Below are 27,587 nucleotides of genomic sequence, written 5' to 3'. Positions count from 1 at the left end.
TCGTATTAATTAGAGTCAAAACACAGCACGTCCAAACCACAGACGCTGTGTTTTTATTTGGTACGAGCTGCTCGAGTCACTTGGTGGGCCTCTGCATTTAGGTTGCTTCCATGTGGCAAATAGAGGCAGAATCATGTGACTAAAGCTTTGTAGCATGGTTTTAAAGGGACAGTACATGAACACACAGTGGGAACATAACAGAATAAAAAAAATTGATATAGACAAGACTGTGTCAATTAGAAGTTCTGAATGATGATTTCGATTCATTTTTTCGATTAATTGCCCAGCCCTACAACACAGTCTACTTTATGAAATTGTAAGTCACATTTAAAATAAACATAGTGGCATAAACACTAATTAATTCTAGACAATTTACTGTTAACACGAGGAAAATTAAATGGTAATTTTCTTCAAATATTTAATTAACTTAAGTTACTGAAAAACTGTGGTTGCTTAAATCAGTTGAAGGCACATCCACCTGGGCAACTGACCTTAGATCCCATTTTGAGCCAGGAAAACTGCTGACATTATTTTCAGATTTCACTTGCTGTGACATTAGCTAGATAAACGTCTTTTTAAAAAGGCTAGTTTGCTAAAATATGGCTTCATAATTAGCGGCTGTGCTATCAATAAAAATGAATCAGATAAGGATGATGAGCAATATTAAGGATTTTGCAGGATTGTTAATTGTAATAACATGTATGTGACCAACATATTGAGAAAAAAGAAAAGAAACATGATGGCCAGTGTCTACAGGCCTGATTGACTTGGTGGCCCAAGTGGCCAATGCAATATTTTTATATTCATCTTCCCTGTTTGATAAACTGTATTGAAATTATGGATCCCATCATTACCCCGTGAAACAAAACTGAGCAAAAGTGTGATTTCATTTCCAATGAAGGATGATTACATAAGCTCTGTTATACCCTTAACAAAATATGAATGGCTAATTGGCTGCTTTAAATGGTATTTTAAACCAGTTTTGGTTTCTTAAGCACTGTGTGTAATTTGTAATGAGGAACATAAACATTAGATTCAGTGGTACCTGATAATTATCTGATCTGTTTAATCATGAAAGTTGTTCCAGGGGATGTTTGAACCTAGTGCTGGAGTTGTTTAGGACACAAATAGCAAGTGCAGTTTTTATGCTAGGCCGTTGCTGCTTTCAGAGGCCACTTACTTAATCAGTCCAATTTCCTTGGTCTCAGGTGTTCCTGGTGCGAAAGATAATGGGTCCGGATGCTGGTCAGCTGTATGCAATGAAGGTCCTCAAAAAGGCATCTTTAAAAGGTGAGTCATCATCTGTGTTCAGCGAACAGTGCTTTGAAAAGGATTTTCAATGATGGATGTTTGCCATTTACCATTTAGAACAATCTGAAACTGGGGTTTTGAAGAGCCTCATTTTGTCTCTTGTTGACAGTGAGGGACAGGGTTCGCACAAAGATGGAGCGGGATATTCTGGTGGAAGTGAATCATCCCTTCATTGTAAAGTTGCACTATGGTAAGCTCAGCATGACCCTCCAAGGCTCTCTTTTTCTGTCATTCTCTGTTTATTTGCTACTACACCTGGGACGAATAATGGAGTCGCACATTTGAAGATTGTTCAACCAGAAGTTTTACCTTCTAGGAAACAAACGAATCACAGATATGACGTGCACACCTTTGATGAAATTTATAAATATAGAATCATTTCAGTTAATGACACTATTTTCTCACAATCCTAAACAGGAAGTCTGTGGAATCACTCAGTGCTGAGGAAGGAAAACAAATTTGCAATACTAAGACAAATTTCAGCTCTAGTCTAAAATGCAAATTAATTTGCAGTTTAAAGGGAGTGCTTACAGACATTAAAAAGCTGTTAGACTTGGATAATTGAAAGAAAACTGCTCCAAAGTGAACTGTCAGTTGAAATAGCAGAAACAATTATAAAACCACTTTCAACTAAAAAATTCAGTACAGATTTTAGCAAGGGAGGCTGGTGATTCCCAGTTAGCTATGTGTAAGATTTTGTGTAAGTATGAATTTAAAAGGAATATATTAATTTAGTCAAATATGTATCAACTGAAAGCACTTTCTCTGTGTTAGAAAGAATTCTAAGAAATCATCTGAATGAAATGGGATTTATGTGTTAAAAAGCCAAACAAATAACAGCATTAACACCTAAAGAAAAAAATATATATATTACAGTGGGCTAAATAGCGATCATCGTGTGTGGATAACTGGATATATGTCATAATTAGAAAAGAATGATGTAATGATGTAACATTATATGTGAGGTAAAGCACCTGGGAAGGTTGCAGCTATAACCTTGTGTTTAAAAAAAAATCTTTTCTTAGAACATTGATTTAAAACATGCTTTTGGTCTTGATGTAGTCAGTTTCATTTTTTCAGCAATGTGTCCTACAACAAAGAAAAAAGTGTTACAGGTATTCTTCAGTAAAAGCGTGTCAACTCAAAGAAGTGGTCAGCCAAATGTCTGGATATCAAAGTCTCAACATCTGTGGAAACAGAACAAACAAACAACCAAACAAAAAAAATGGTCTATGAATGAAGTTGATCAACGACTATTCAAGAAAGATGGAACCAGCTCTATAGGCGTTTATTTATTTATTTATTTTTTGAAGGAATAAAATGCCTTCAAATGTAAACCCAACAAGATATTAATACTTTTTAGTTTTTTGGATGATTCCATGATGTTTTTTCAACACTGAATGATGCCTTAATGTTTCCCTCAGGTTGATATGGAAAAAATGCCATTAATTATAGTCATTTGTTTATTCATTCATTCATTCATTATCTGTAACCCTTATCCAGTTCAGGGTCACGGTGGGTCCAGAGCCTACCTGGAATCATTGGGCGCAAGGCACGAATACACCCTGGAGGGGGCGCCAGTCCTTCACAGGGCAACACAGACACACACACATTCACACCTACAGACACTTTTGAGTCACCAATCCACCTATCAACGTGTGTTTATTGGACTGTGGGAGGAAACCGGAGCACCCGGAGGAAACCCACGCGGACACGGGGAGAACACACCAACTCCTCACAGACAGTCACCCGGAGCGGGAATCGAACCCACAACCTCCAGGCCCCTGGAGCTGTGTGACTGCGACACTACCTGCTGCGCCACCGTGCCGCCCTGGTCACTTGTCATATCTTTGATTTATTTATTTGCTACAAAGTAAAACAAATCTGGGTGAATATCCAGTTTTGTGATTCCCTAATTTTGTCCAGGGGTCTACTCTCCATTCTGTCTTTCGGAATGGTGGTATATAAAACAGCCCCTCATTGTTTCGTATTCTGCTCTCTTCATTTCTTTCAGTGTGTTCTTGTCATTGGTTTATATTCAATACTTTGTTTGCTGGAAGCAGCAAGTCACATCCTGTGCGTGGCTTCAGTTTTGTATAATGTAGTGCTTTGGTGGATATTCACCATATGGAAAGAAGGACTGATGGAATGTGATAAAAAAAGGTTTTGTGCATGTGTGTTAATGTGTGTGCATATGTCTTATACAGTGTTTCTGCCTTTCACTCACAGCCTTTCAGACAGAAGGGAAACTCTATTTAATTTTGGATTTTCTCAGGGGTGGAGATGTATTTACTCGCTTATCCAAAGAGGTAAGCGTCCTCCTTTCTCATGCTCTACCCTTTAACAGCAGTCTTTACCTGTCATGCTCCCTGGGAAAGGCTGGTGAATTAGCCCATAATGTTCCTTTCTTCAAAGGTCCACACATACTATGTCATTGTGGCTTTGCATCTGAGTAAGAAATGTAACCAATTTCCCGCTAGAACCATTAGTATCCAAAACATCCAAAACATAAGTGGTCTTTGTTGTTGGTTTGTTTATTTTTGAGGAATTTAAAATGACAAATTTCAACTTGTTTGATATTCGAAATTTCAGTGCATAATTTGGCTCTACAGGCACGTTGTAAAATTTAAAATCAATTAGTGTTGATTAGAAGTTATGGTAACAACACGGTAACTACTTTGCTGCAGGTTTAAAAATAAATAAATAAATAAATTATTGGTTTATATGTTTTATAAGCACATTAGTATTACCATACTTCAAGATGTACATGAACTGTATAAAATATCATAAGTAAAGTGATTAACGTCTAGCATTAATGTTTCATTTAACCTGACATAGAATAGAGGCTGTTCTGAAAGTTCAGCTGTGATTGCTGAACATGCTAATTGCGGCAGACCAAAGGTCAATTATACCTGTTTAGAAATCTGCCTGCAATAAAATCTACTTCCAGCAACAAATCCATAATGTACCCCCCAATTTTTGGGCTGATACACTCTTCAGTCTTAACATTACTCAATATAATATGTAGACACTGTATTACTTTTTAAATGCTGTTATAATTAATTGATATTAAGGACAAATAAAGTTAAGCAAGACTAGGGATCATTTTTTCTTGTCACGTTATGGCCAAAAAAAAAAAAAAAAAAAATATATATATATATATATATATATATATATATATATTTTTTAATCACTGCAATTTGCTGCAACTAGCGTCATAGAAAATGATGGGTTGTCTGTAGCTTTGTGAACTGCTAATCTGCACATGCGGTAATGCCCACATCATTCTGACTGTCATACTGTGAAAAGTTTGTGCACTGGACCAGATCTTTTCATTGACCAGATTTACGTTAGTAAAACTGCTTCAGTGTCAGTTTTCACACACGATCAGAAAAATGCCAAATCTGTGAGTGTATGTGTTTTAGAAACAGACCCCCGTGAGGACATTTTGAGGGTATGATTGTAGAGTCTACCATCAACTCAGCACCATGGATAGCACCCATCAGTTGATGGCATGAGAAAAAACAAGGACAGTGTGTGTCACGTCATTCATAGATGTTGCATTAAATATTGTAGCTGTTCCTTTCTGCTACACTTAACCCGTACTGCACATGTTTAACCTGTGTATTGCTGTTGCTTTCGATTTGCAAGCTTTTCACCCATTTTCCGACTAAAGATATTGACACACATATTTCCTTTGGCAATGTCACTGTAATTAATGTAGCATTCGTTATGTTTTTGATGGAGAGATTCTGAAAGATTTCTCTTGTTTGGTTCCATGCTGCCTGAGTGTACATGTATAGGCTGGTAATGATTTCAGATCCTTAGATTTAGATTTTTGACTGCCATTAGCAACCAGTAAATGCAAACAAACCCAGAGAATCCAGTTTATAGGCAAGAACCTAACCTTAATTTAAAATTGTATCATAACATTAATTTTCTTTAAATACAAAAGTAGTAATGTGGGTTTTCAAATAAGTTCATTTTAACATTTGGAACCTCTCATAGTAGGACATATTTAAATATGCCAGTCACTGGAGCATATGATGAATATATGTGTATCAGTGTTATGTGTTTATATGTTTAATATATCTCTTTGTAATTTTGTTCTTGTGCTTTACTGTGTAATCTTTATAACAGTAACTTGTTTTCTCCTGTTCTGTGATTACATATGCTGTTATTTGATTTTATTTTTTGTTCTTTTTTTTGTGCAAAGTTCAGAAAGTAAATCTGTTTAGTTCTTACTAGGTTATGTTTACAGAGGAGGATGTGAAATTCTACCTTGCAGAGCTGGCCCTTGCATTGGATCATCTTCACAACCTAGGCATTGTTTACAGAGACCTGAAGCCTGAAAAGTAAAGTATCATCTTTCTCTCAAATACATGTCTATCTGTCTATCTATCTGTCTCTTTCTTTCTGTATAAGTCTTTGCTTCTGTGTGTCTGTTTGTGGGAGTTTCTCACAAATAAGCAGCACTGGTATAAGTCTTCTGATTAGTGTCTAACAATACCTTCGTTAAGCATGTCCACTAAAGGGTCACTGCTCTGGATGAGTGCACTGTAAATAAAGAGTGCTTGGTATGATTACTCTGCATACCTTTTAGAAATCCATCTCTCTATTTTAAAAATCCTTATAAATTACACAATCAAAAGACCGTGTGTAACATTTTGTCTAATTTATGTTGTGTTTTTATTGTAACCATGTATTTGTGTACTTGTATTGGAGAATCTGATTTTAATTTTCAGCATTTTGCTTGATGAAGCTGGACATATCAAGTTAACAGGTACATATACCTTTCTCCCTGTTGCTATGTTCTTACATATATATGTAAATACGTGCATGGAAATGTATATAACATCAACTCAGTGCTTCTAAATCATCAGACGCTGCATGGTTGAGCATGCATACTGCTGTGATGTATGTCCTCTGTTCATTTGTAGTTCTTATGCATTGATGCTCCTGTTGCAGACTTTGGGCTCAGTAAAGAATCAGTAGACCAGGATAGAAAAGCTTACTCTTTTTGTGGCACTGTGGAATATATGGCCCCTGAGGTGGTCAACAGGAGAGGACACACGCAGAGTGCAGACTGGTGGTCTCTAGGTGTTTTGATGGTAAAACAGACCGACACGTACACACTTCACTTGGATTATAAGATGCAATACGTATTAATAGCTACATATTTTAGTTTGCCATTTTTACATATCAACATTAGATGCATCTACTCTGAGTACAAAGTATAAAATTAAAAATCTTTCGCTTACAGTTTGAAATGCTGACAGGGACACTACCGTTTCAAGGAAAAGACCGAAATGAAACTATGAACATGATCCTCAAGTAAGTAGGATCTTAATATGAAAACATTATTATTGTAAATTTTTTATATTGTTATTAATACTTCAACTATGTTTGTTTACATTAAATCAGAGCTAAACTAGGAATGCCACAGTTTTTAAGCTTGGAAGCTCAGAGTCTTTTACGAATGCTCTTCAAAAGAAACCCAGCAAATCGTTTAGGTAAGTGGCACTTCTTTTCAGCATCTGAAGCCAAAACCCAAGGCCTGTTTCGCCAGAAAGTTTATGTATATAAAAATATTTCCCAGGAGCTGGGCCAGATGGAGTAGAGGAGATCAAACGACATGCCTTCTTCTCCACCATAGACTGGAATGTGAGTATCAGCTAATTAAAACACAGCTTAAAAAAAAGTTTGCGATAATTTCATCCACCATGGTGACGAGATAGTAAAACATGTGCGAGCTTCAAATGGAAAGTGAAAGAATGTTGCAGTCTCTTGACATCACAAGTAACCTTTTTAATGTGAATGCATTTTCCGAATGGCCTTCTTAGGAACCCAAGGACGCTTTACAATCAACACTCAACATTCAACCCACACAAACACACACTGGCGAGTGTGTGTGTGTGTAAGATCATTCAGATGAAACATAAAGCAGGCTTTCACTGACAGCAGAGAGAGGATTAGTGGCTGCAGTTTTTTATTAAGTAGAATCCTAACAAACAGCAGCACGTTTACTACTTTAAATAATTAAAATATATAATTTTATGCATTGAAGCCATAACAAGTAAGCTTCTCTGACTGACAGTTACAGTGCCACTGTTGCCTGGAAACAGGAAGAAGAATTACCAGAAGCATCATTAACCCTCTGGAGTCTGCGCTTTCGTCAGCAGGATGAATCAGAACTTGCACCAAAACACTTATGTAACTCAGCGAGAAACATCATAAACCTATTCTCAGAAACCTTAAAGGGTCTACTTTTCAAATATATGCTTGAAGAAAGAAATTTATGTTTACTTGTTGTAGAAAGATGAGTAACAAGAGGCATGTGTCTCTGTGGGATTCAGACCGAGACCCTTCATGGCCCCTCCATTTATATCCATATGATAATGAAATGATAATTCGGCCACTCTTATTGGAGGATTACGAAGTGTGAAAATGCTCATTGTAGTCATATAAACAAATGCACATGGCTGTGTTTTCATACTAAGTGCAGAGCTCCAAGACGGCGCAGTCACACTTTTCAGCTGCCTGAGGAGGAACAGCTTCATTTTGTGATGAGTAAATGAAATGTATTTCACTCGTTTTTCTGCAATACGTTTGATTAGCATCGAGGCTACGCTAGCTCGGTATATTCTAGCGAAGGAATCCGTGAAGCTGACGGTAAATGTTTTGTAAATGCACACAGGCACAGCTCAGCTGATGGAAAAACAGCTTGTAGTAAAGTCTGGGTGCTCTCTGCTGCTTTTAAGCATTCGTCCAAAGCTCATGTATGGCTTTGTTTTTCCAAAGCAGTCTGTGTCTTTGCTAAATAACTAACATAGCATTGGGTGGGGGCTAATGGGCCATTATCTGTGACAGTGGGGAGGGAATCTCTCACCTGTGCTTCACACCTATCTAATGAATAGTCAATGTGTGAGCCACAGTTATTGAGAAAAACAGTGTCACATCAGATTCATAGCAATATAGAAGAAAAAGAGCAAAGAGAAACTAGGCAAGCCTAGTTTTGCCGGACCGCTGTTAGCCGTATAGCCATTGTCACGGAGGTGTTTCTGGTATTTTAAGGTCAGGAAATGCAGAAAATACATACCCTTGTCATTGGGAGGTCTGGAGAAGCTTTGATGCTTCACATCAATGTCTTTGTTTACAATAATAACAAATAATTAAAAAAATATAAAAAATAGTTACAAACAAGCACCTTAACAGTTTATCAACAGGGCATCACTGGAACTAGATATTTATTACTGACTTATATTTCTATAAGGGTCCGACTGATAAAACCATGCTGTAAATAATTCACAGCCTCGTTTATTTTGAGTAACGCCTCGCTCTGGTGTTCTGTCTTTAATAATACAAAGATTTTGTTCGTTTTTGTGTAAAGTTAAACAAAAAGCTGTGCAGATGACTTTGTTTGTTAAATATTTAGTAGAAAACAAAAGGCTGAGTCACAAAAACATTCTCCAAACATAAACAAAAGACTATGATAAATATTACCTCAACAAACTTCAACACATTTCTGTTCGAGGGTCCAGTAAAACACTGAGCTGCTCACCGCGGTGGACGGTGGAGCTCAGAAGTGGTGCAAATGTGTCACAATTCAGCTCTCAACACTCTGACCCCCTTGAACACTTCAGCCCTCATGCCGTCTGCTCACCTTTCAAAATGTGAATATTTTAATGAAGGATTTAGGGCTTATAGCAAGGAATGGGACAGGGGAAAGCCTGCCGGCAGCAAAATCCTGGACGTTTTTAGCAATTTAGAAATCCCTGCTGGACGCATTTTCTAGGTCCCGAAAAGAGGATGTTTGGTCACCGCCCAATGGTTCCAAGTTTAGTTCACGAACTGGAATGAAATATGGCTGAACTAACAACAGATGCTGTAGTGGCGCCACCTTAGGTTTTCTCTGTGAAATACGGCTGATTTAACAGTTACTCCTTGCGTATGCGTTTCAATATTAGGTGTCAGTAAGTCAGTAAGCGCAAATGCCTCTTCTAGGCCGGCCCGGTAGGCGGTCCGTCAAAATCTAAAAACACCAGTAAGTAGCCAACACTCGTGTCTACAAGTTCAGTGCTCTAAAGAACACTTCATAAATGTTCGCAATGTGTTTTTTCACTATATGTCAGTCCCTTTGAAAATAGGTTTTTGGGAAGTTCAGGTTTAATTTAAACAAAAACCAGTTGAATGACATACTTCTCTCACATTATTGTTGCTGGTTTGTGTTGAATATTAACATGTGTAGCTTTTTGAAACCAACTTTTTTAGGTTGGTGAAATTTGTTAAAATATCAAGGCATGTCCGATCACCTCAGACTCCAGGGGTTAATAAGAATAATGTGAAATCAAAGAAAAATTTTGCAGAGTGAATCTTGCTCTTTCATTTTGGTCTCAGAAAAACACGGGGTTGATATCATTTCTTCATTTGTTCATCCCTCATTCCTCTCCTTGGCTCCTTTTTAGCTCCTATCTCTAAGGAGGTGACATATAGACACAAGAATGGAGCAATTCATACCAAATGTGTTTTCAAAACCAAACATCTTTCACTCTGCTGTCTTGCTACTTTTTTGCATTTGTCACTTGCTGCTAAGCTTAAATTTGCTGCTGTTATTAAATAGATTTAGATTATTTGAGTACCAACAGAATTTTACCTCCAGTATATTTTCAGAAATTAAAAATACAGATTTATTAACTTTTATCAAACTTTTTCAGTGCCTTCTGTTCAACAGAACTCATTAAATAAGAACGGGTGAAGTGCTGCAATTGGGGGAAAAAAACAATTGTTCAGCATAGAACATACCTGTGTTTTCTTGTTCTGAAAGTGTTTCTTTTTCTTGAGTTCTTCAAGCACATTTAGAGCACTGATATGCCCTTAAAGATGGCCTAGTGCAATCAGTTTTTGGATCACAGGCAGTGTAGGTAGGACAGTGGTATTGAGGAGGCAGCAGTTAGGAATATGAGGTCCATGCAGCATGAGCTCCCTCTTATTCTCCTTTCACTTTTGACTGGAGTATGAGGATTTTGAAATCACTGCTTGCAGGCATCCCGTCCTTCTGAAAAACAAAAACCTGAAAAAGACTGTGAATTGTAAAATATCACTTTTCATGTAGCTCAATATAGCTCAATAAAATGCAACAGTTTTGGAAATATAAACTTGGTCTTAGTTGGACAGTTAGCCAAAGACTGCTTTGTAGTATTTTATTATGACTTGTATTAAGTAGATGCAAGATATTGCATAGTGACATGCTTGTGGTTCGGTCGCCATATTCATGCCTTCTCCTGAAAAGCAATAAAGCACAACATTATATTGAATTACCCTATTTGAAATTGATTAAATTGAACATGGGGCGGCACGGTGGCGCAGCAGGTAGTGTCGCAGTCACACAGCTCCAGGGGCCTGGAGGTTGTGGGTTCGATTCCCGCTCCGGGTGACTGTCTGTGAGGAGTTGGTGTGTTCTCCCTGTGTCTGCGTGGGTTTCCTTCGGGTGACTGTCTGTGAGTAGTGTGGTGTGTTCTCCCTGTGTCCGCGTGGGTTTCCTTCGGGTGACTGTCTGTGAGGAGTTGGTGTGTTCTCCCTGTGTCTGCGTGGGTTTCCTTCGGGTGACTGTCTGTGAGGAGTTGGTGTGTTCTCCCTGTGTCCGCGTGGGTTTCCTCTGGGTGACTGTCTGTGAGGAGTTGGTGTGTTCTCCCTGTGTCCGCGTAGGTTTCCTTCGGGTGACTGTCTGTGAGGAGTTTGGTGTGTTCTCCCTGTGTCCGCGTGGGTTTCCTCCGGGTGACTGTCTGTGAGGAATGTGGTGTGTTCTCTCTGTGTCTGCATGGGTTTCCTCCCACAGTCCAAAAACATGCGTTGGTAGGTGGATTGGCGACTCAAAAAGTGTCCGTAGGTGTGAGTGAATGTGTGTGTGTGTCTGTGTTGCCCTGTGAAGGATTGGCGCCCCCTCCAGGGTGTATTCCCGCCTTGCGCCCAGTGATTCCAGGTAGGCTCTGGACCCACCGCGACCCTGAACTGGAAGCAGTTACAGATAATGAATGAATGAATGAATTAATAAATTGAACGTAATTTTCCAGAGCCTTAACCTTTAGGGAGCAACTGTCCAACCAGAATTTAAAGTTTTAACCCTTGAAATAAGCCAGAAAATATTTTTCCTGTGAAAATGTGCACCAGGAGTCGTTTAGTGGATCTATTCTCTCCATTAAGCAATAAGTGGAGTTTGAATGAATGGGACGTGAATCATATTATTTTTTCTTCTGGTGCTTGGTGACATAGTCATACATCTGAAGATGTTTTTAAAACATTAACTACACTTAGATAAAAGAATACATGAAAACATGACCATGAACTAACAAGGTGAAACAGGTCAGTGTTAATGCCAGTGTTTTCTTTTATTTTTTTAATATATAAAAATGCGCCAACACCATATAGTAGCCAAAGCTTCCATTTGCCAGTGTACATTATCCTCATTTATGTACCCTGTCTGTACGCGTGTAGCAGACAGCCAGGCAGTGGGCCAGCTCTGGCTGTGTTTGCGCTAATGGACACAGCGAGGAGCATTTAGGAGCCAGCAGTACTTGAATGACCATGAAGTAGAGGGAAGGGCATTCCTGGAGAGATTTGACAGTTAATCTATCTCTGTCTCACCTCTTCAATACAGCTGGTCAACTGCAACTTGGCCTGTCCACCTCTAGTTGGACTCCGTCTGAGCAGACGTAGAAAGGCCACACCACCCATAAAGCTCCAGTGTGCCAGTCTGTGACCTTTAGATAGACAGCCAGGGAAATGGAGAAAATGGCACAAACTGGAGAGGGATTTATATGTTTCAGGGCTATCACAATGAATCTATTAAATCAATAGATTAAAACTGGCAATTCAGACAGTTTACATATGAGTGAAGCTTTTGTGAAATATTAGTCTTTCTTAAAGTGTGAAAGAGACTTTGATAAACAAACAAATATATAAGGATTTTATTGGTAAATGGTATTTTTTTTTAGCTTTTGTATTTGAACACACGTATTTTTTCCTGAAATAGCTGTACATTGTTTGTTTTTGTTCAGTTAATTTGGCATTTTATAAACGTACTTGGTTAATGTGAGAACAATCTTTTACTTGATTCTTCAGTTTCACATATAAACTTCAATGGCAACCCCAATCTCTATAGTGACTTTGTTGTTTACAGAAACTCTACCGACGAGAACTTCAGCCTCCATTCAAACCAGCAGCGGGGAAACCAGATGACACATTCTGCTTTGACCCCGAATTCACAGCAAAAACACCAAAAGGTACGTCTAATTAAACCAATTTTTTCTTTTGGATCCATCTACACCCGACAGTTACCTGTATTTTTAGTGATCGGATTTCACTTCGCATGAAAAGCCAGTTGTAAAAACCCCCAAGACTCACGGGATTATGATCAGACAACGCATACCACATTCAGAGGTGGTCAGAGATGGATTCTGTGAACAGAATGCGCTTTCCATGTCTGGATAGAACTTCGCCAGCAGAAACACTTCTTTTATTCATTGCGTTTGAAAGGAAGGACAAGGAAGGTCTGTTGTTCATCTGAAGTGGTAAAAATGTTTCACACGTTAACTTTTAAAGGAGTGACAAGAATTCCACATAAATCACGTTGCGCCCAGTGTTTACAGGCTTTTTATCCACAGTTTTAACAGTAAATGGTTCTAAATTCCAAACCATATACAAGCTCCATTTTCTTTTTCCTTTTGTGTGTACACTACAAGCACAAGCAACATATTCCATTGTCTCATTGTTTTCACTCTGTTTACTGGGAAAAAACAATGTGATGAGGCTGACCCTGGTCTCAGGGTCTTTAACAGATTCTTAGAGGATATGTTTTAAACCTTAACTAAATACATTCTGTTTTAGATATGAACAAGTTCTCCTTGTCTGAAAATGTGAGCTTTGAAACAGACTGAATCTCAAATGTCTCTGTCCACTCTACATGGTGCACATTGTAGGTCATAAATACACAGTCTCCCAAAATTGTGCGCCTTATGTTTGACACCAAAAACCAAAAGAAAAACTAGTGATGCACAATATATCGAAGCCCAATATATATTTGCTGATATGTGGATTTTTTTAAGGTACTGTTATTGGTCCGACATTGGAATTTAACTGATATTACAATCAATAATTGGCACCTTTTTAGTGTTTATGCATATGCCCAACTACGTCTGCCGTGTGGTGTTTTTCAGTTTCTGCGTAGAACAGTCTCTATCTATCTCTCTATATCCGTGACACTCACACACATGGCGAAACACAACAGGTTAATGAGAGAAACATACTCTCAACCACCACAGTGCAGGAGCCCTTTTTATATAAAACACAACAAAATAGATATAGAGTCATTCAGCGTCTGAACTTATTACTGAAACACTATGATAAACGATTACAAACACTCGCTCAAACACTATCTCTCCTTCACTCGCTCGGAGCCACTTTATGCCACTTTTATCTTTGATAAAAATATAAAAGAGCAACACCTAAACACACCTATGTATAAGATAAAATAATCAGCTATTAATATAGCTATCGGTAACCCCAAGGGTCTAATTATCATTTCGGCACAAAACATTCAAAATCGGTGCATCCCTACCACTTACAGTATATTCGTCTACACGCTCACCTTCTCTTGTCTAACATTTAGTGCACTTGTTGTTGTTGTTGTTGTAGTACACATCTTATTTTTATCATCTGTGAAGTGCACTATGTAGGGAGAAGAGATCTATTTGGGAGCTTCACAGCTCACATTTTAAGCCATTTTTTTAAACACTGGGCAGCTACCCACAAATCTAAATTTTAGGACTTCTAATAAGACAGATGTCTAATTTTCACCATGAGTAACTATTATTATTGGAATTATGTTGATGCTAGTATGACAAATATTTTGCAGCCTGTCTGGTCTTGTATTGACTCGTAATGAACGTATAGCCATTACATTACATTCTACATTTTGCATAAACATTATAGAATGACTGTTTAATGCAAAGGGTGGGTTGTTAACAGCACAGGGAGGGTTTTAAAAGTCCAAATTCTCATTAAACACACAAAAAAAAACGTCTTTCCTCTACTGCGTGGAAATTTGTTTTTCGCGGGTGGTCTTGGAACGCATCCCCCACGAAAAACGAGGGGTCACTGTACTGTTAACATCACTGACCTGCGCGCTAGCCCCAACATGTTTTGCGTTGAGGTGGTAACAAACGGTGGAAGTGCTCCTGTGATAAACAAACTCCTTCCTGCATGAAGTGCAAATAACAACATTTTTGTTTGTACTTCCATCTGGAAGTTTCTTGTATTTAAATTTCCCATCCACCAGCGTAGTCTCTTCCGTCATCTTCATCATGTTCATCACATTGTGCGTCATTATAACTTGTACGCCTGGAACTCATGCACTGAGAAACGTTCCACGGTGCAAAGTGCGATTAAAATGCGTTACATTTTTTATTTCTTTTTCCCCCTTAATTAATTAATCGGGCTTGCAGGCCGACTTTAAGAATGGACTTCCAATAAGACAGATGTCTAATTTTCACCATGAGTAACTAATATTATTGGAATTATGTTGATGCTAGTATGACAAATATTTTGCAGCCTGTCTGGTCTTGTTTTGACTCGTAATGAACATATAGCCAATTGAATATTACATACTGTTCCAAAATTCAAATTCAGATTGCTGCATGAAATTTTTCAACTATAATATGTCTTAGCAAGTCTGAGTTGAGACACTTGATCTCTTTTTATTTGACTGCTTTGTTTTTGTGCTTTTGGCAGGGTTTTCTCTACAGTGTAGTGAGGTACTTTGTTGTTATGATGCGTGTGACTATATCTCCTCCCTTACCCCCATCTAGACTCACCAGGCATTCCTCCCAGTGCAAATGCGCATCAGCTCTTCAAAGGTTTCAGCTTTGTAGCACCAGCCTCTTTAGATGAGAGCAAGAACTCTTCTCTAGTCAACATTCTCCCCATTGTGCAGGTAAGGCCCACCAGTAAACACACGCAAAACCTCCCCTTTCTCCTCTTAAGCTCATCTGCATTCCTGTGGTTGGTTCTCAAACAGTGGGCTATTTTCCAGCACACTTAACGCCTATTCACACAGAGTTAAGTTTTGAAAATGATCATGTAAATGAACTGGGACAGGGGTCAGTTATTTTTAATTAGAACTTATTATATTTTCTGTGTTGTACAGTTTGTTAAAATCAGACTGACCAATCAGGACTCATTATCATGGTTACAGACTAAATAAATGAGTAGCGAGGTGGCGGCAGAACAGCTCATCTTGTTCGCAGCAGAACACAAAAGAACAAGCAACAGTCTGGCTACTAAAATGTTAAAAAGGGTTAATGTTAAAGAAAGCTTTTTTAATGAGAGGAGCAACACGCAGATGCAGAGCCTCAACTTCCCTCACTGAACTACGAAAATACCTTCATAATTGCTCGTTTTACAGCTTTAGATCTTGAATGAGGTGCTGGAACTCCCAGTTTAGTTGTCTTTTCTGTAATAAAGTTGTTTACAAGCAGGCAGGTGTGGCAAAATTTCAGTGGTTTGCCCCTAAATAAACCCAGTAAATAAGCTTTCTAAGCTCCTCACGCCCAAATAAATATCCCAAGTGAAGTCAGGGTCAGCGCATGTGAGAACGGCACAAAAATGTTCCGGGTTTTAAGGCAAGCTCTATCATTTCAGGGAACTGCAGTTCTCGCTGGTTTGTTTATGTTCAGAAGCTCTACTGCTTTTAAGGTGAAACAGTATGTTTGGGGAGAAAAACGACTGTTGTTTGTATATGGTTGAAGTTTAATTTGTCTGTAAGTTTTATTCACAGTTTGAGATTCCATAGAAACTCAAGAAGATCTGTGTTTACTTTTATGCTGTTAGCAGTCTCCTGAATTTAGAGCCTGTTCCAACCTAAATAATCTATAACAGCAAAAATGAGTCAATATTACCAACCTATGGAGCAGGAATACAGCAATTCTGATCTTTTTTTATTTTTTTATTCCCCCCCCCCATATCTTTAAACGTTTGGACGCCTCTCTCAGCTGTTTCTTTGCTGTGAGAAGATCGACAGGAAGCCTAGCTTGTCTGACAGAGCCCCTTTGTTTTTTTTACTCATTTATTGACACTACGGTTTTGTAAAAACTAGGGGTGGGACTTGATAAAAAAAAAAAATAATCTAATTATTTAATCAAAATTAATCACATTTTAATCACATTTCAATATTTAGTATGAGAAATATTGATTGAAGTTTGGTTGATGAATGAATCAACGAACATAAGCTTAAATTCAAAATCTTGTTTATTTTCCCACCAGTCTATTACCAGTGAATTGGTCAATTTGTCCGACATGGACTTTGACATTTTGTTTCTGAATGTGAACCCCGACATGTGGCGACACTGTTTGCATTACTGTAATCCCTCGCTACTTTGCGGTTCATCTTTCGCGGATTCGCTACTTCGCAGGTTTTTTCAAGGGGGCTTTTTTATCATTTACATGTATTAGACTGGGCCTGTAGGTGACAAAATATATCATTTACAAGTACTTCTTACGTACAGTACATGTATTGTTTATGTCCACATCCGAGTGAAATTTACTGACGCTAAATCACAGCTTAGGAATGACTCTATTAAAGAAACTGGTAGGATATCACATGTAGTTCCAGCTGAAAAACATTATAGAATGACTGTTTAATGCAAAGGGTGGGTTGTTAGCAGTACAGGGAGGGTTTTAAAAGTCCAAATACTCGTTAAATACATGAAAAAACTTTCCTCTACTTTGTGGAAATTTGTTTTTCACGGGTGGAATGCATCCCCCATGAAAAACGAGGGATCACTGTACTGTTAACATTACTGACCTGCGCGCTAGCCCCAACATGTTTTGCGTTGAGGTGGTAACGAACGGTGGAATTGCTCCTGTGATAAGCTCCTTCCTGCATGAAGTGCAAATAACATTTTTGTTTGTACTTCCATCTGGAAGTTTCTTGTATTTAAATTTCCCATCCACCAGCGTAGTCTCTTCCGTCATCTTCATCATGTTCATCACATTGTGCGTCATTATAACTTGTACGCCTGGAACTCATGCACTGAGAAACGTTCCACGGTGCAAAGTGCGATTAAAATGCGTTACATTTTTTATTTCGTTATTTTCCCCAAAATTAATTAATCGGGCTTAGAGGCAGACTTTAAGAATGGACTATGACATATGAAATATGACAGTCTATGTGATGGTGTTTTGTGGGCATGGTGGATGGTGTTTTAAAATAGTTTTCATATCCTTCAAATCCTTTCTGATTTACCTGTTATATCCATCCTTTCAAACCTCTTGTCGTTGAAAAGCTAGTCTCAACCACAGATCAACAAAAAAAAAGAAAAATTTTGTTGTATTTTTGCTGTATTGCCCATGACTACCTTGAACTTCATAATTTATTTTCATTACTTTATTGGCCAGAGATCTGGATAAAACTGACAATCTGTCCAGGTCCAGACCGTTTCTTGATGCCTGCTGTAGGATATCGAACAGATATTTTCTTTAAAATCCTTTCATAATGAAATGATATTATAATTCAAACTCATTCACAATTCCAGAACTACAAAACTGTCTTTTTTTTATACTCCCTAAGGAAAGGTAACTCAGCTGAGGACAGGAGCAGAGAATATCGAGTGTATGCATGTGGGTTGTTTTTAGGTGGGATACTGTAGGCACTGCATCTATTTTAGAATACACCTCTGTGTTGAATTGAGTGCATGCCTGATTTAGTTTGGTGATTCAACATGTTCAAGCGATACTTTTGCTTTTAAACAGTAGTTATTTATAATCCTAGAATATGTTTTTTAAGTGAATTTGGAAGTTAATATTTCACTTTGAATGGAGTTTCTGAAAGAATTCTGGAGCATTTAGGATGTTAATTAAATGTCTAGAATATGATGTAATAATATTGCTTCTGTTTCCTCCCACGGTCAAAAAAACACACGTTGGTAGGTGGATTGGTGACTCAAAAAGTGTTCATAGGTGTGAGTATAAGTCGTACTGCAAAGGACTGGTGCCCCCTCCAGGGTGTGTTCCCGCCTTGTGCCCCGTGATTCTGGGTAGACTCCGGATCCACCGTGACCCTGAACTGGATAAGGGTTACAGACAATGAATGAATGAATGATATAATATTGTACAAACGTAGTTTGAATTCCATTTGCAGTTGTACTTTAGAAATGTGTAGGAATCAAAGATCTTAATATGAATAATGTGATATTTCAGTAACCCTAAGAAAATGGAGGATATAAATAGCTTTATCACTAAGTACACACCAGTTGATCCTAAATGCAGATGAGACATACAGTACAGTTTGTCAGCACAGCCGTTTATTTATTCTGTTTTAGCAGGAATCTGGCATTTACAATCATTTTTCAAAAACACTGACGTGTATGTGTGTGTGTGTGTATATATAAAAACAGGAAATAGTTGTTAATGTGTGAACAGTGTATGAACAGTAGAGTTAATGATCAGCAGGGGGATGATGAGGGGTAGGAAGCTGGACATCCTTGCTGATGGTAGGGTGTTTTACAGTGTGTGATGCTGCTGCTGCGCAGGACCTTCCTCTCAACCACAGTGGTGTTGCCACTGTCAAACAGTAGGTCAGGATGCTCTCGGTGGTGCAGAGGTATAATCTGTGAGGATCTGAGGAAATAAGTGGTCCGTCCTCAGTCTACTCAGGAAGCAGAGATGCTGACGCACCTCCTTAACCAGATGAGATGTGTTGTGTGTCCATGAAAGATCCTCAGAAGCTGGAAATGCACTCTACCTCTGTTCCGTTGATTTGAACCGGAGAGTGTGCGAAGCCCTTGGTTTTCCTTTAGTCCACATTAAGCTCTTTGGTCTTGTTGATGTTGAATTTTTATCTTTGTTATTGTAAGTCCTCCCACCAAAGTTTGGTGACATAATTACGCTGCAAAGACACACATATGAACACATTACAGAAATATACCATAGCTGATTGCTGATTTCTTTCTCATGGCCAGAGGGGATAAGAGCATCATACACTTGCATGAGGAAGGGGAATGTATAGAAAAATACATTTGAAAATGTGTTTTCTATCCGTCCTTTAAAACCTCAGTAGTACGGGTTTGTAGTTGACTGGAGTGTTGAGTGCTGTGGTGGCCCGGGGGTTAAAAAGGTGTTAAAAATGTGAAGCTTTTGGGCAAATATTGTGGGTGAGGTAGTTTGGGCAAATTCAATTTACCACTTAATGTTTGCTATAAATTGAATGTTACATTTATTTCCTACAGATGCATAGCGGTGCGGCTGTGTTCTCTGATGTATACGAACTCAAAGAGGACATTGGCGTGGGTTCCTACTCCATATGCAAGCGCTGCATCCACAGAGTCACCACCATGGAGTTTGCAGTCAAGGTGAGACATGCCCTACTATAATAAAGGACATTCAGAAAGGTGCACTTTGATAAATGCATAGATTAAGCATTTATTTTTTATTTCCAGTAGAGGGCAGTAAAGTCCATACAAAGACTGTGATTAGATTATCGAAATGCAAATACATCCCTTTCTACATTTGAGCTTATAAGTTATATACATGTCTAGAAACTCTGGGGGGGTTGGTATATGTAAAATATAATTTTATATAAACAGTGGAATTTTACTAACCGGAATCCTTTTTAAAAGATAGGGGTATTTTTTCATTATTTTTTTATGTAATTACTCCTTTGATATAGATTATAGACAAAAGCAAACGGGACCCATCGGAGGAAATAGAGATTCTCATGCGGTACGGGCAGCACCCAAACATCATCACACTGAAAGACGTGAGTCCCCACTTCACTTCTGCAGTCCTCATCTGTGCAGATCTGTCAGTGTGTCCCTGAGTATGACTGAGGTCACTGTTCTGAAACCTCTTTCTGTGTATGTTCCAGGTGTATGACGAGGGGCGGTTTGTGTATCTGGTAACGGAACTGATGAAGGGAGGGGAGCTGCTGGATAGGATTCTCAGGCAGAAGTTCTTCTCAGAACGAGAGGCCAGTGCTGTCCTCTACACCATAACCAAAACCGTGGACTACCTACACTGCCAAGGGGTAAGACACATATGCAACATCTCCATTTACTGCTGTTCAAATATCTGTGGGTATTGTTGGATTTGTCTTTATTATTATTTATTGCATTCATTTAGATAATTTGATAAATATCTTTATTGGCACTACTTACACCACCTGTTAATTTCTATCAGAACTATTCAGGTAGCAGTATCTAATTTGAACTCTTCATATTTATACTTTTAATTAACATAAAAATTTTGTGTAAACAGAGTCTTTAATTAGAGCATGTACACTGTTTTTATTATTTTCCCCATGTACTCTGAACAGGTCGTTCACAGGGACCTAAAACCCAGCAACATTCTCTACATGGACGATTCAGGGAACCCTGATTCTATCAGAATATGTGACTTTGGCTTTGCCAAACAGCTGAGAGGAGACAACGGCCTGCTGCTCACACCCTGCTACACTGCCAACTTTGTGGCACCTGAGGTATGAGGGATTTTTAGTGTAATCAGTGCATGTAGAGCAAGTGTTAGAATGGAGCTGTTAATGCCTTTGAAAACTTACTGGCTGGAGGGTCCTATAGGTTTCTATGAAGATACACCTGCTGCAGTTGTTGCCTGACCTCCAGTAGTTGAGAGTACCAATTTGAGTCTTAATCTGGTTATTTTTTTTGTCTATGTATTACCATATATAGACATCTAATAGTTTCATATTCCAGAGTGGTCATATATATCAAGCTCAAAGCACATAAAGAATATTCATTCATTCATTCATTCATTGTCTGTAAGCGCTTATCCAGTTCAGGGTCGCGGCGGGTCCAGAGCCTACCTGGAATCATTGGGCGCAAGGCAGGAATACACCCTGGAGGGGGCGCCAGTCCTTCACAGGGCAACACACACACACTCACACCTACGGACACTTTTGAATCGCCAATCCACCTACCAACATGTGATTTTGGACTGTGGGGGGAAAACGGAGCACCCAGAGGAAACCCACGCAGACACAGGGAGAACACACCACACTCCTCACAGACAGTCACCCGGAGCGGGAATCGAACCCACAACCTCCAGGTCCTTGGAGCTGTGTGACTGCGACACTACCTGCTGCACCACCGTGCCGCCCCTAAAAGAATATTATTACATTGTTTTATGTCACCAGTGTGTGCTGTTTTAACTACGGATGTCCTGCCAATCTGAGTAAATATTTGTAAATATGTGTTTGCATGTGGCTTTGTAGGTACTAATGAGGCAAGGTTATGATGCAGCCTGTGATATCTGGAGTCTGGGAGTACTCCTATATACCATGCTGGCTGGGTGAGTGTTCCACTACAAATCTCTGCATTTCATTTTCATCTGATTTTTCTAATAGCTAATGTACTAGCCTACCTGGTCGTTTGAACAGATGTATACTGAAGTAGTTGGATACAGTGCATGTGAATTTAACATTTAATTTGGACCAGTCCTCTGCATCTAACTGTACTTGGATTGATAATTCAAGTTAATAAGCTAATGAAGACTGTATATCTCTATAATTAAGCAATTATTGGGAGAAGAGTGGTTCCTCTTTATCGCAGCAAGTCATTTATTTTGGCATTCGCTGCTGAAATATTGGTCCTGGCGTTTCAATTCCCAGTCTTGAGGACTCCATGCTGCTTATGTTTAGCACATGATTCAAGTCAATTTTGTTACTGAAGTAAAAATCAACAAAAACAAAGCAAATGTTTGGAACATGTGGACCTCAGAACTAGTGTTAGGAAAGTGTTTTCTTCCACTTTGTAATGACACTTATTCGCAAATATGGCTGCCGTAACAAAAAAGCAGTCCAACGTTCTTGATCTAGAAACAGAAGTGTACAGAAGAACACATTTGCAGAAAGCCTGAAATGCTAATAAAACCCAATAGAAATGTGGTGTGTGACCTTTTAGTCTTGTACATCTAAGGATATGTTGTCATACTGTGAACTCGAAAAAGGAGATTTATCAGGCTTCATGGAGGCTTAAACTATCACTGCCAGGACTGTGCTTAAGCCTAGATAGAAGCAGCAGAGGAGAGCTAAGAATCTCAGCGTCAAAGCTGTTGTTCTATGCAAGATTATAAATGGCTGGAAACAACCATTTTAATGAGATCTGGACTGAAGGGGGGAAAAAAAACAGCAAACCACTTATTTTAAACAGCTTCTCAGCTAGCTAGTACTATTCATTGCATCACTGTAGAGCAATGCTTTGAGAGAATAAAAGGTAGAGGCCATTAAGTTACTTGCAGTGTCCAAACAATAAATGTGTTGTGGACAAAAGCCTTATCTAGTTCCAACCATGAGGTTCTTTGTCTTCTGATGGCGAAATTCATTTTAAATGACCTGCCTGTCTGGTGTTTAGCTTGTTTATATTAATAGGATGTACTTAAAGGAACACTACGGAATATTTTCACCAAAAAAAAACAAACAAAAAAACATCTAAAACCAATATTGTTTTAGGGAGATTTTGGAGGGTGCATCCAGCATTTCGTTATGACATGTAGCATTTAATGGTAATTAACACTGGACTGGCCCTGAATGTGGAGGTGAATATTGTTACTGACTGAAGGAGGAGGTGGTAGTGGCTCATCAGCGACAGGAGATGGAGGGCAAGATGTAACACCTGATGTCTGTGGCACTGGTTCAAGTTTATGGTGAGATGTTTATCCACCACCTTAAAGAACCAATCGAGTGAGGCCTGGGTGGTGGCTCTCTTCGTTTTGTCATACATAGAGATGGTAACAATGCCTCATGAGTGGCTCTTATTTAAACAAACAGGCACAGACGTTCACGTTGTAGCAGACGTACTGTGTTTATTTTCATTATTTATATTTTAAATGTACTGTCTCTGAATGCAGTGTGTCGATTCTTGCTTTTTTTGTTCGTGTGTTTGTAGGTATACACCCTTTGCTAATGGCCCTAACGATACCCCTGAAGAAATTCTGTTGCGTATTGGCAGCGGCAAGTTCTCCCTCAGCGGAGGCAACTGGGACACAGTGTCTGACTCCTCAAAGGTAGAACACGAATCATTTTTCCACTTTAATACTTGGACCTAATTAGTTGGGGTGTGAGGGATTTCCTTGTTTAATTACAAATTAGTTATAGTGGGTAAACCAAGTGAATGTATTCCTCTTGTTCTCATTATTTAAATGAGGCTGGAATTGTGTAATGTTAATAGATACGTTTTATTCAGTCAGCTTGCTCAGTCATTTTTATTTGTGCAGCTCACTGTTTTTCTATGGGAATTTGAAACTGAAGAAGTATCGATTCAGCTTGCTTTATACGATGATACCAAAATAAACTTTTTTTTATTTTTAACCCACAGGATCTTTTGTCTCACATGCTTCACGTGGATCCTCATCAGCGTTATTCTGCCGAGCAGGTGCTGAAACACTCGTGGATCGCCTGCCGGGACCAGCTCCCCCACTTCCAGCTTACCCGGCATGATGCACCTCATTTGGTCAAGGTAAATTACAGTAAACCCCCAGTAGAAGAGACAGAGAAGGAGCTTGGGAAATGGAACCTGATCAATGTGAAAATTACCAGTTATTAAAGATTTCATTCATTCATTCATTCATTATCTGTAAGCTTATCCAGTTCAGGGTAAGCGGTGGGTCCACAGCCTACCTGGAATCATTGGGCGCAGGCGGGAATACACCCTGGAGGGGGTGCCAGTCCTTCACAGGGCAACACAGACACACACACACCCGCATTCACTCACACACCTACGGACACTTTTGAGTCGCCAATCCACCTACCAACGTGTGTTTTTGGACTGTGGGAGGAAACCGGAGCACCCAGAGGAAACCCACGCGGACACAGGGAGAACACACCAACTCCTCACAGACAGTCACCCGGAGCGGGAATCGAACCCACAGCCTCCAGGCCCCTGGAGCTGTGTGACTGCGACACTACCTGCTGCACCACCGTGCCGCCCCTTTTAAAGATTTGAAGTAGCTAAAATTCAGAAAAATAATGTTTTAGTAATATTTTTTAGTGTCATATTTGAGTTTCATGATAACAGTTGTTTCTACCTTAAGGGAGTGAACCTGTTAAACACTTTATGGGTCAACAGCCTTATGCAGAGGACACCTGTGTAACTGCAGGCTTTTTCCTTCCAACTAAGCAGGAACACACCACAAAAAACGCTAATCATTTGTTTGAAGACTGAGACCCACTGCTTAAACAGTAGCAGGTTTTCCATCCTGAATGGGAAAGGTACAAAAGTCCCCCCCCACAACTAAACTCTGAAGGTGGATTGGCGACTCAAAAGTGTCCGTAGGTGTGAATGTGTGTGTGTGTGTTGCCCTGTGAAGGACTGGCGCCCCCTCCAGGGTGTATTCCCGCCTTGCGCCCAATGATTCCAGGTAGGCTCTGGACCCTGAATGAATGAATGAACTAAACTATGAGGCTGCAGCTGGTTCGTACCCACAGTATCCCACAGATCCCCGGACACTGACCCTGCGACCACAGGCTTTTGCTTTAGGACCACTCTGTTCTCACACCAGCACCACCCGAGGGGTGATTATTGTACACACACATAGCACTGAGCAAAAGTCAAAGACAGAAACCCATGGACGTCCCAACAATAAATAATAAATCAAGCTTTTTTTGATAGAAACAGCTGTTAAAAAGTATTGTTATCAAAGCACTCACCCTTTTCTACACTATTTCTTTATTGCGCATTACATTTGTGAAAGTTTGGAATGAAAACCTCTTGCCACACCAGCCTTTTGTGGATAGGTCTGTTCACTCCTGCTTTTAATGAAATAAGCTCCTTGAAATGCATTGTGGGGGAGGACAGAAAAAAAAATTGTCTTGATTGTTAAGGTGCTTTCACTGTTCTGCTGGTGGACAATTTAGCTTAGCATTTACCTCATCAAATTAGAAGGTGGAGGCATCTATTTTGCTCCAGCATTTAAAGATTTTGTTGCATATTTGCCCTGAGCCCTAGTTAATTTGAGATCCTGACCTCATTGTTCTGTTTGGGTTTATATTGTGTTAAGAACCGCTAAGCTAATTACCCCTGTTCCTTCCAGGGAGCAATGGCTGCCACATACTCTGCGCTGAATCATAAGACATGTCAACCGGTCCTGGAACCCGTGGCAGCTTCCAGTTTGGCGCAGCGCAGAAGCATGAAGAAGCTCACTTCCACTGACATGTCATGAACAGAGCAGTGTTAACTTCACTGTGCTCCCTCACCACCCTCCCTCCCTCGTTTTGTCTATTTATTTACATTTCCTCCTGTCCCCACCAGTTCCACTGTTTTTTGGCGTTTACCCTGAGCTCCCATGCCCTGTAATTGGACCTCAAGACACCATGCTTTCACATCAGGGAGGCTGTAAAGCAAGCTGAGATGGTGAGACACCTCCCGAAAAATGGCTGAAATTCAAATCCAGACAGCTGCAAGGGTTGTTTTTTTTTACTTTTTACCTTCTTTCTTTGCTCTTGTATACATTCTCTGAATCTGTCTTTTTTTTTTTTTGCCCCCCCACCCCCACCTTCCCGCTACGTAAGAGAGAGAAAAAAAAAGAAAAAGAAAAAAAACACCAGCGCCTATTCTCATTCACTGTGACTGGCCGACCTGAAGCTGCTTTAAGTAAACTGTGTTCCTCCTCCTTTCCCCAGTTCAGTAAGCATGTTGCTCCTTCTCCACTCCTCCCCTCCTCGTCTCGCTCAGCCCATGCTTTAGGAATTCCCTTCTCCTGTCTCTTGACAATTTATTACCTGGGCTCACCGCCCTTGGGAAGGAACGGGTGGAAGACTCTGGTTTTAAGCCACTTAGCGTGCCGCTGAAGGAATGGTATCGGCGTCTGCAGGGGATGAGCTTCGAGTCTGAACCCCGTCTGACGTTACCTCAAGAAGCTCAAGAGCGCCGAGCAGAGGCTTCTTTAAGCTTAGAAAGAGCGTGCGTGTAGAATTCAGCACCAGAGTGATTGCCAACCACACCTGCCAGCTCTCGTCAGACCTGATCAATCCTCGTCTTGTCGAAAATATATTTAAGCACATTTGCACTGAGGCTTGGCAGGTTGTTGCTTTCGCTCTGTTCTTTTATTTTCTCCCCTTAGCCCACCACATTTGTTTTTATTTGTTTTGGGCTTCAGACCCCTTTAATTTTTTTGTTTTTTAATAAAAATAAGCTAAATTAAAAAAAAAAAAAAAAAAGTATCAGTGGTCAATGAATGTGGACTAGACTTCATAGTGTAGGGGGTGCTCTCTGGATCCAGTTTTAGGGTGGAGGACTGGAGCCAAGGACTCATGGGATTGGGGAACGGAACCCTCTGCTCCAAGAGTGGCTGGATTGGGAAAAAAAACAAACACACACACAAACATATATAAATATATATATTTCCATGAATATCTCTACAAAGACATTGTGGAAATTGTACCATATTGTATTTATTTCATTTAATTTTTAAAATTATATTTTTCTTTCAGGTTCTGTATATATTGACATTAAAGATCATTATTGACATGCAGTTTGTTTTTTGCAGTCGTTATTCACACATTATTTTAATTACAGATCCGTCAAGTATGTCCCCCTAAGAATAAATGGCCAATGTTGTGATGCAGTGGCTGTAGCTCAGTCGGCAAATAAAACAAACTATTGCAGGTTACAGTGTACAGACTTTATCTCTGGGAGAATCTGAGCAATACATAATGGTGAAATTGGCTGTCAGCAAAGCTTCAAAAAGCCCCAGTTCCATCGTGCGTTCCCTTTATCTACTACAACAGCAAAGATGCTGCAGAGAATAAATAGATACGTTCCACAAGTCCGTGGCTATAGGCTGTGTTTTTAACCCACTTTATTTATCGCGGATCTGTGTGGGGTTCAGTTCTGTTTCATTACTTTCCTTCTGTATTTTTGGAGATTTTACTATGTTCAGAACTTGGGTCTTTTCTTAAATAATTAATAGGACATAATTGCTAGCAGCGTCTGAATGAAATCACATAAGTATGTGTTTAAATCTCTGTAGGGTGCAGTCTTCATTAACTGTTCATTAACAGTGGTGAATCACTGTTCGCGTCATCATTTTATCATTTAGTGAAAGCCTATGTGTGGAAATGTAAGGTCCAGGTCCAACTGCTCTTAATGTAAGGGCCAGTTGGTCCTGATCTGTTTACAGGCCTCATAGTCTCATGAGCCAGGTGCTTCCCCTAGATGGCAGTGTTTCCCTAGGCTGAACTTCGAGTGAATTTGTTGGGTTTCTATTCAGTACAATCC

General features: G+C 39.4%; 1 protein-coding gene across 1 annotated transcript in view; it reads left to right on the top strand.

Moving 5' to 3' along the window:
• The window catches only part of rps6kal (ribosomal protein S6 kinase a, like), a 36,125-nt gene extending 9,295 nt beyond the window's left edge, over positions 1-26,830 (top strand). Inside the window, exons 4-22 of the mRNA XM_066649133.1 lie at positions 1,209-1,290; positions 1,421-1,501; positions 3,541-3,620; positions 5,560-5,666; positions 6,057-6,094; positions 6,280-6,422; positions 6,575-6,645; positions 6,736-6,824; positions 6,911-6,975; positions 12,488-12,590; positions 15,174-15,298; positions 19,590-19,712; positions 20,030-20,119; positions 20,228-20,386; positions 20,675-20,836; positions 21,587-21,663; positions 23,259-23,376; positions 23,688-23,828; positions 25,402-26,830. Coding sequence (XP_066505230.1) covers positions 1,209-1,290; positions 1,421-1,501; positions 3,541-3,620; positions 5,560-5,666; positions 6,057-6,094; positions 6,280-6,422; positions 6,575-6,645; positions 6,736-6,824; positions 6,911-6,975; positions 12,488-12,590; positions 15,174-15,298; positions 19,590-19,712; positions 20,030-20,119; positions 20,228-20,386; positions 20,675-20,836; positions 21,587-21,663; positions 23,259-23,376; positions 23,688-23,828; positions 25,402-25,530 — 1,983 coding nt within the window. The 3' untranslated portion in view covers positions 25,531-26,830. The remainder of the gene's footprint in view (positions 1-1,208; positions 1,291-1,420; positions 1,502-3,540; positions 3,621-5,559; positions 5,667-6,056; positions 6,095-6,279; positions 6,423-6,574; positions 6,646-6,735; positions 6,825-6,910; positions 6,976-12,487; positions 12,591-15,173; positions 15,299-19,589; positions 19,713-20,029; positions 20,120-20,227; positions 20,387-20,674; positions 20,837-21,586; positions 21,664-23,258; positions 23,377-23,687; positions 23,829-25,401) is intronic.
• The last annotated feature ends 757 nt before the right edge of the window (positions 26,831-27,587 follow it).

This window comes from Hoplias malabaricus, chromosome 17 (assembly GCF_029633855.1).
Source record: "Hoplias malabaricus isolate fHopMal1 chromosome 17, fHopMal1.hap1, whole genome shotgun sequence".
Classification (NCBI taxonomy): Eukaryota; Metazoa; Chordata; class Actinopteri; order Characiformes; family Erythrinidae; genus Hoplias; species Hoplias malabaricus.
Note: the sequence above shows the minus strand (reverse complement) of the source record. Positions and strands in the feature narration are given on the sequence as shown.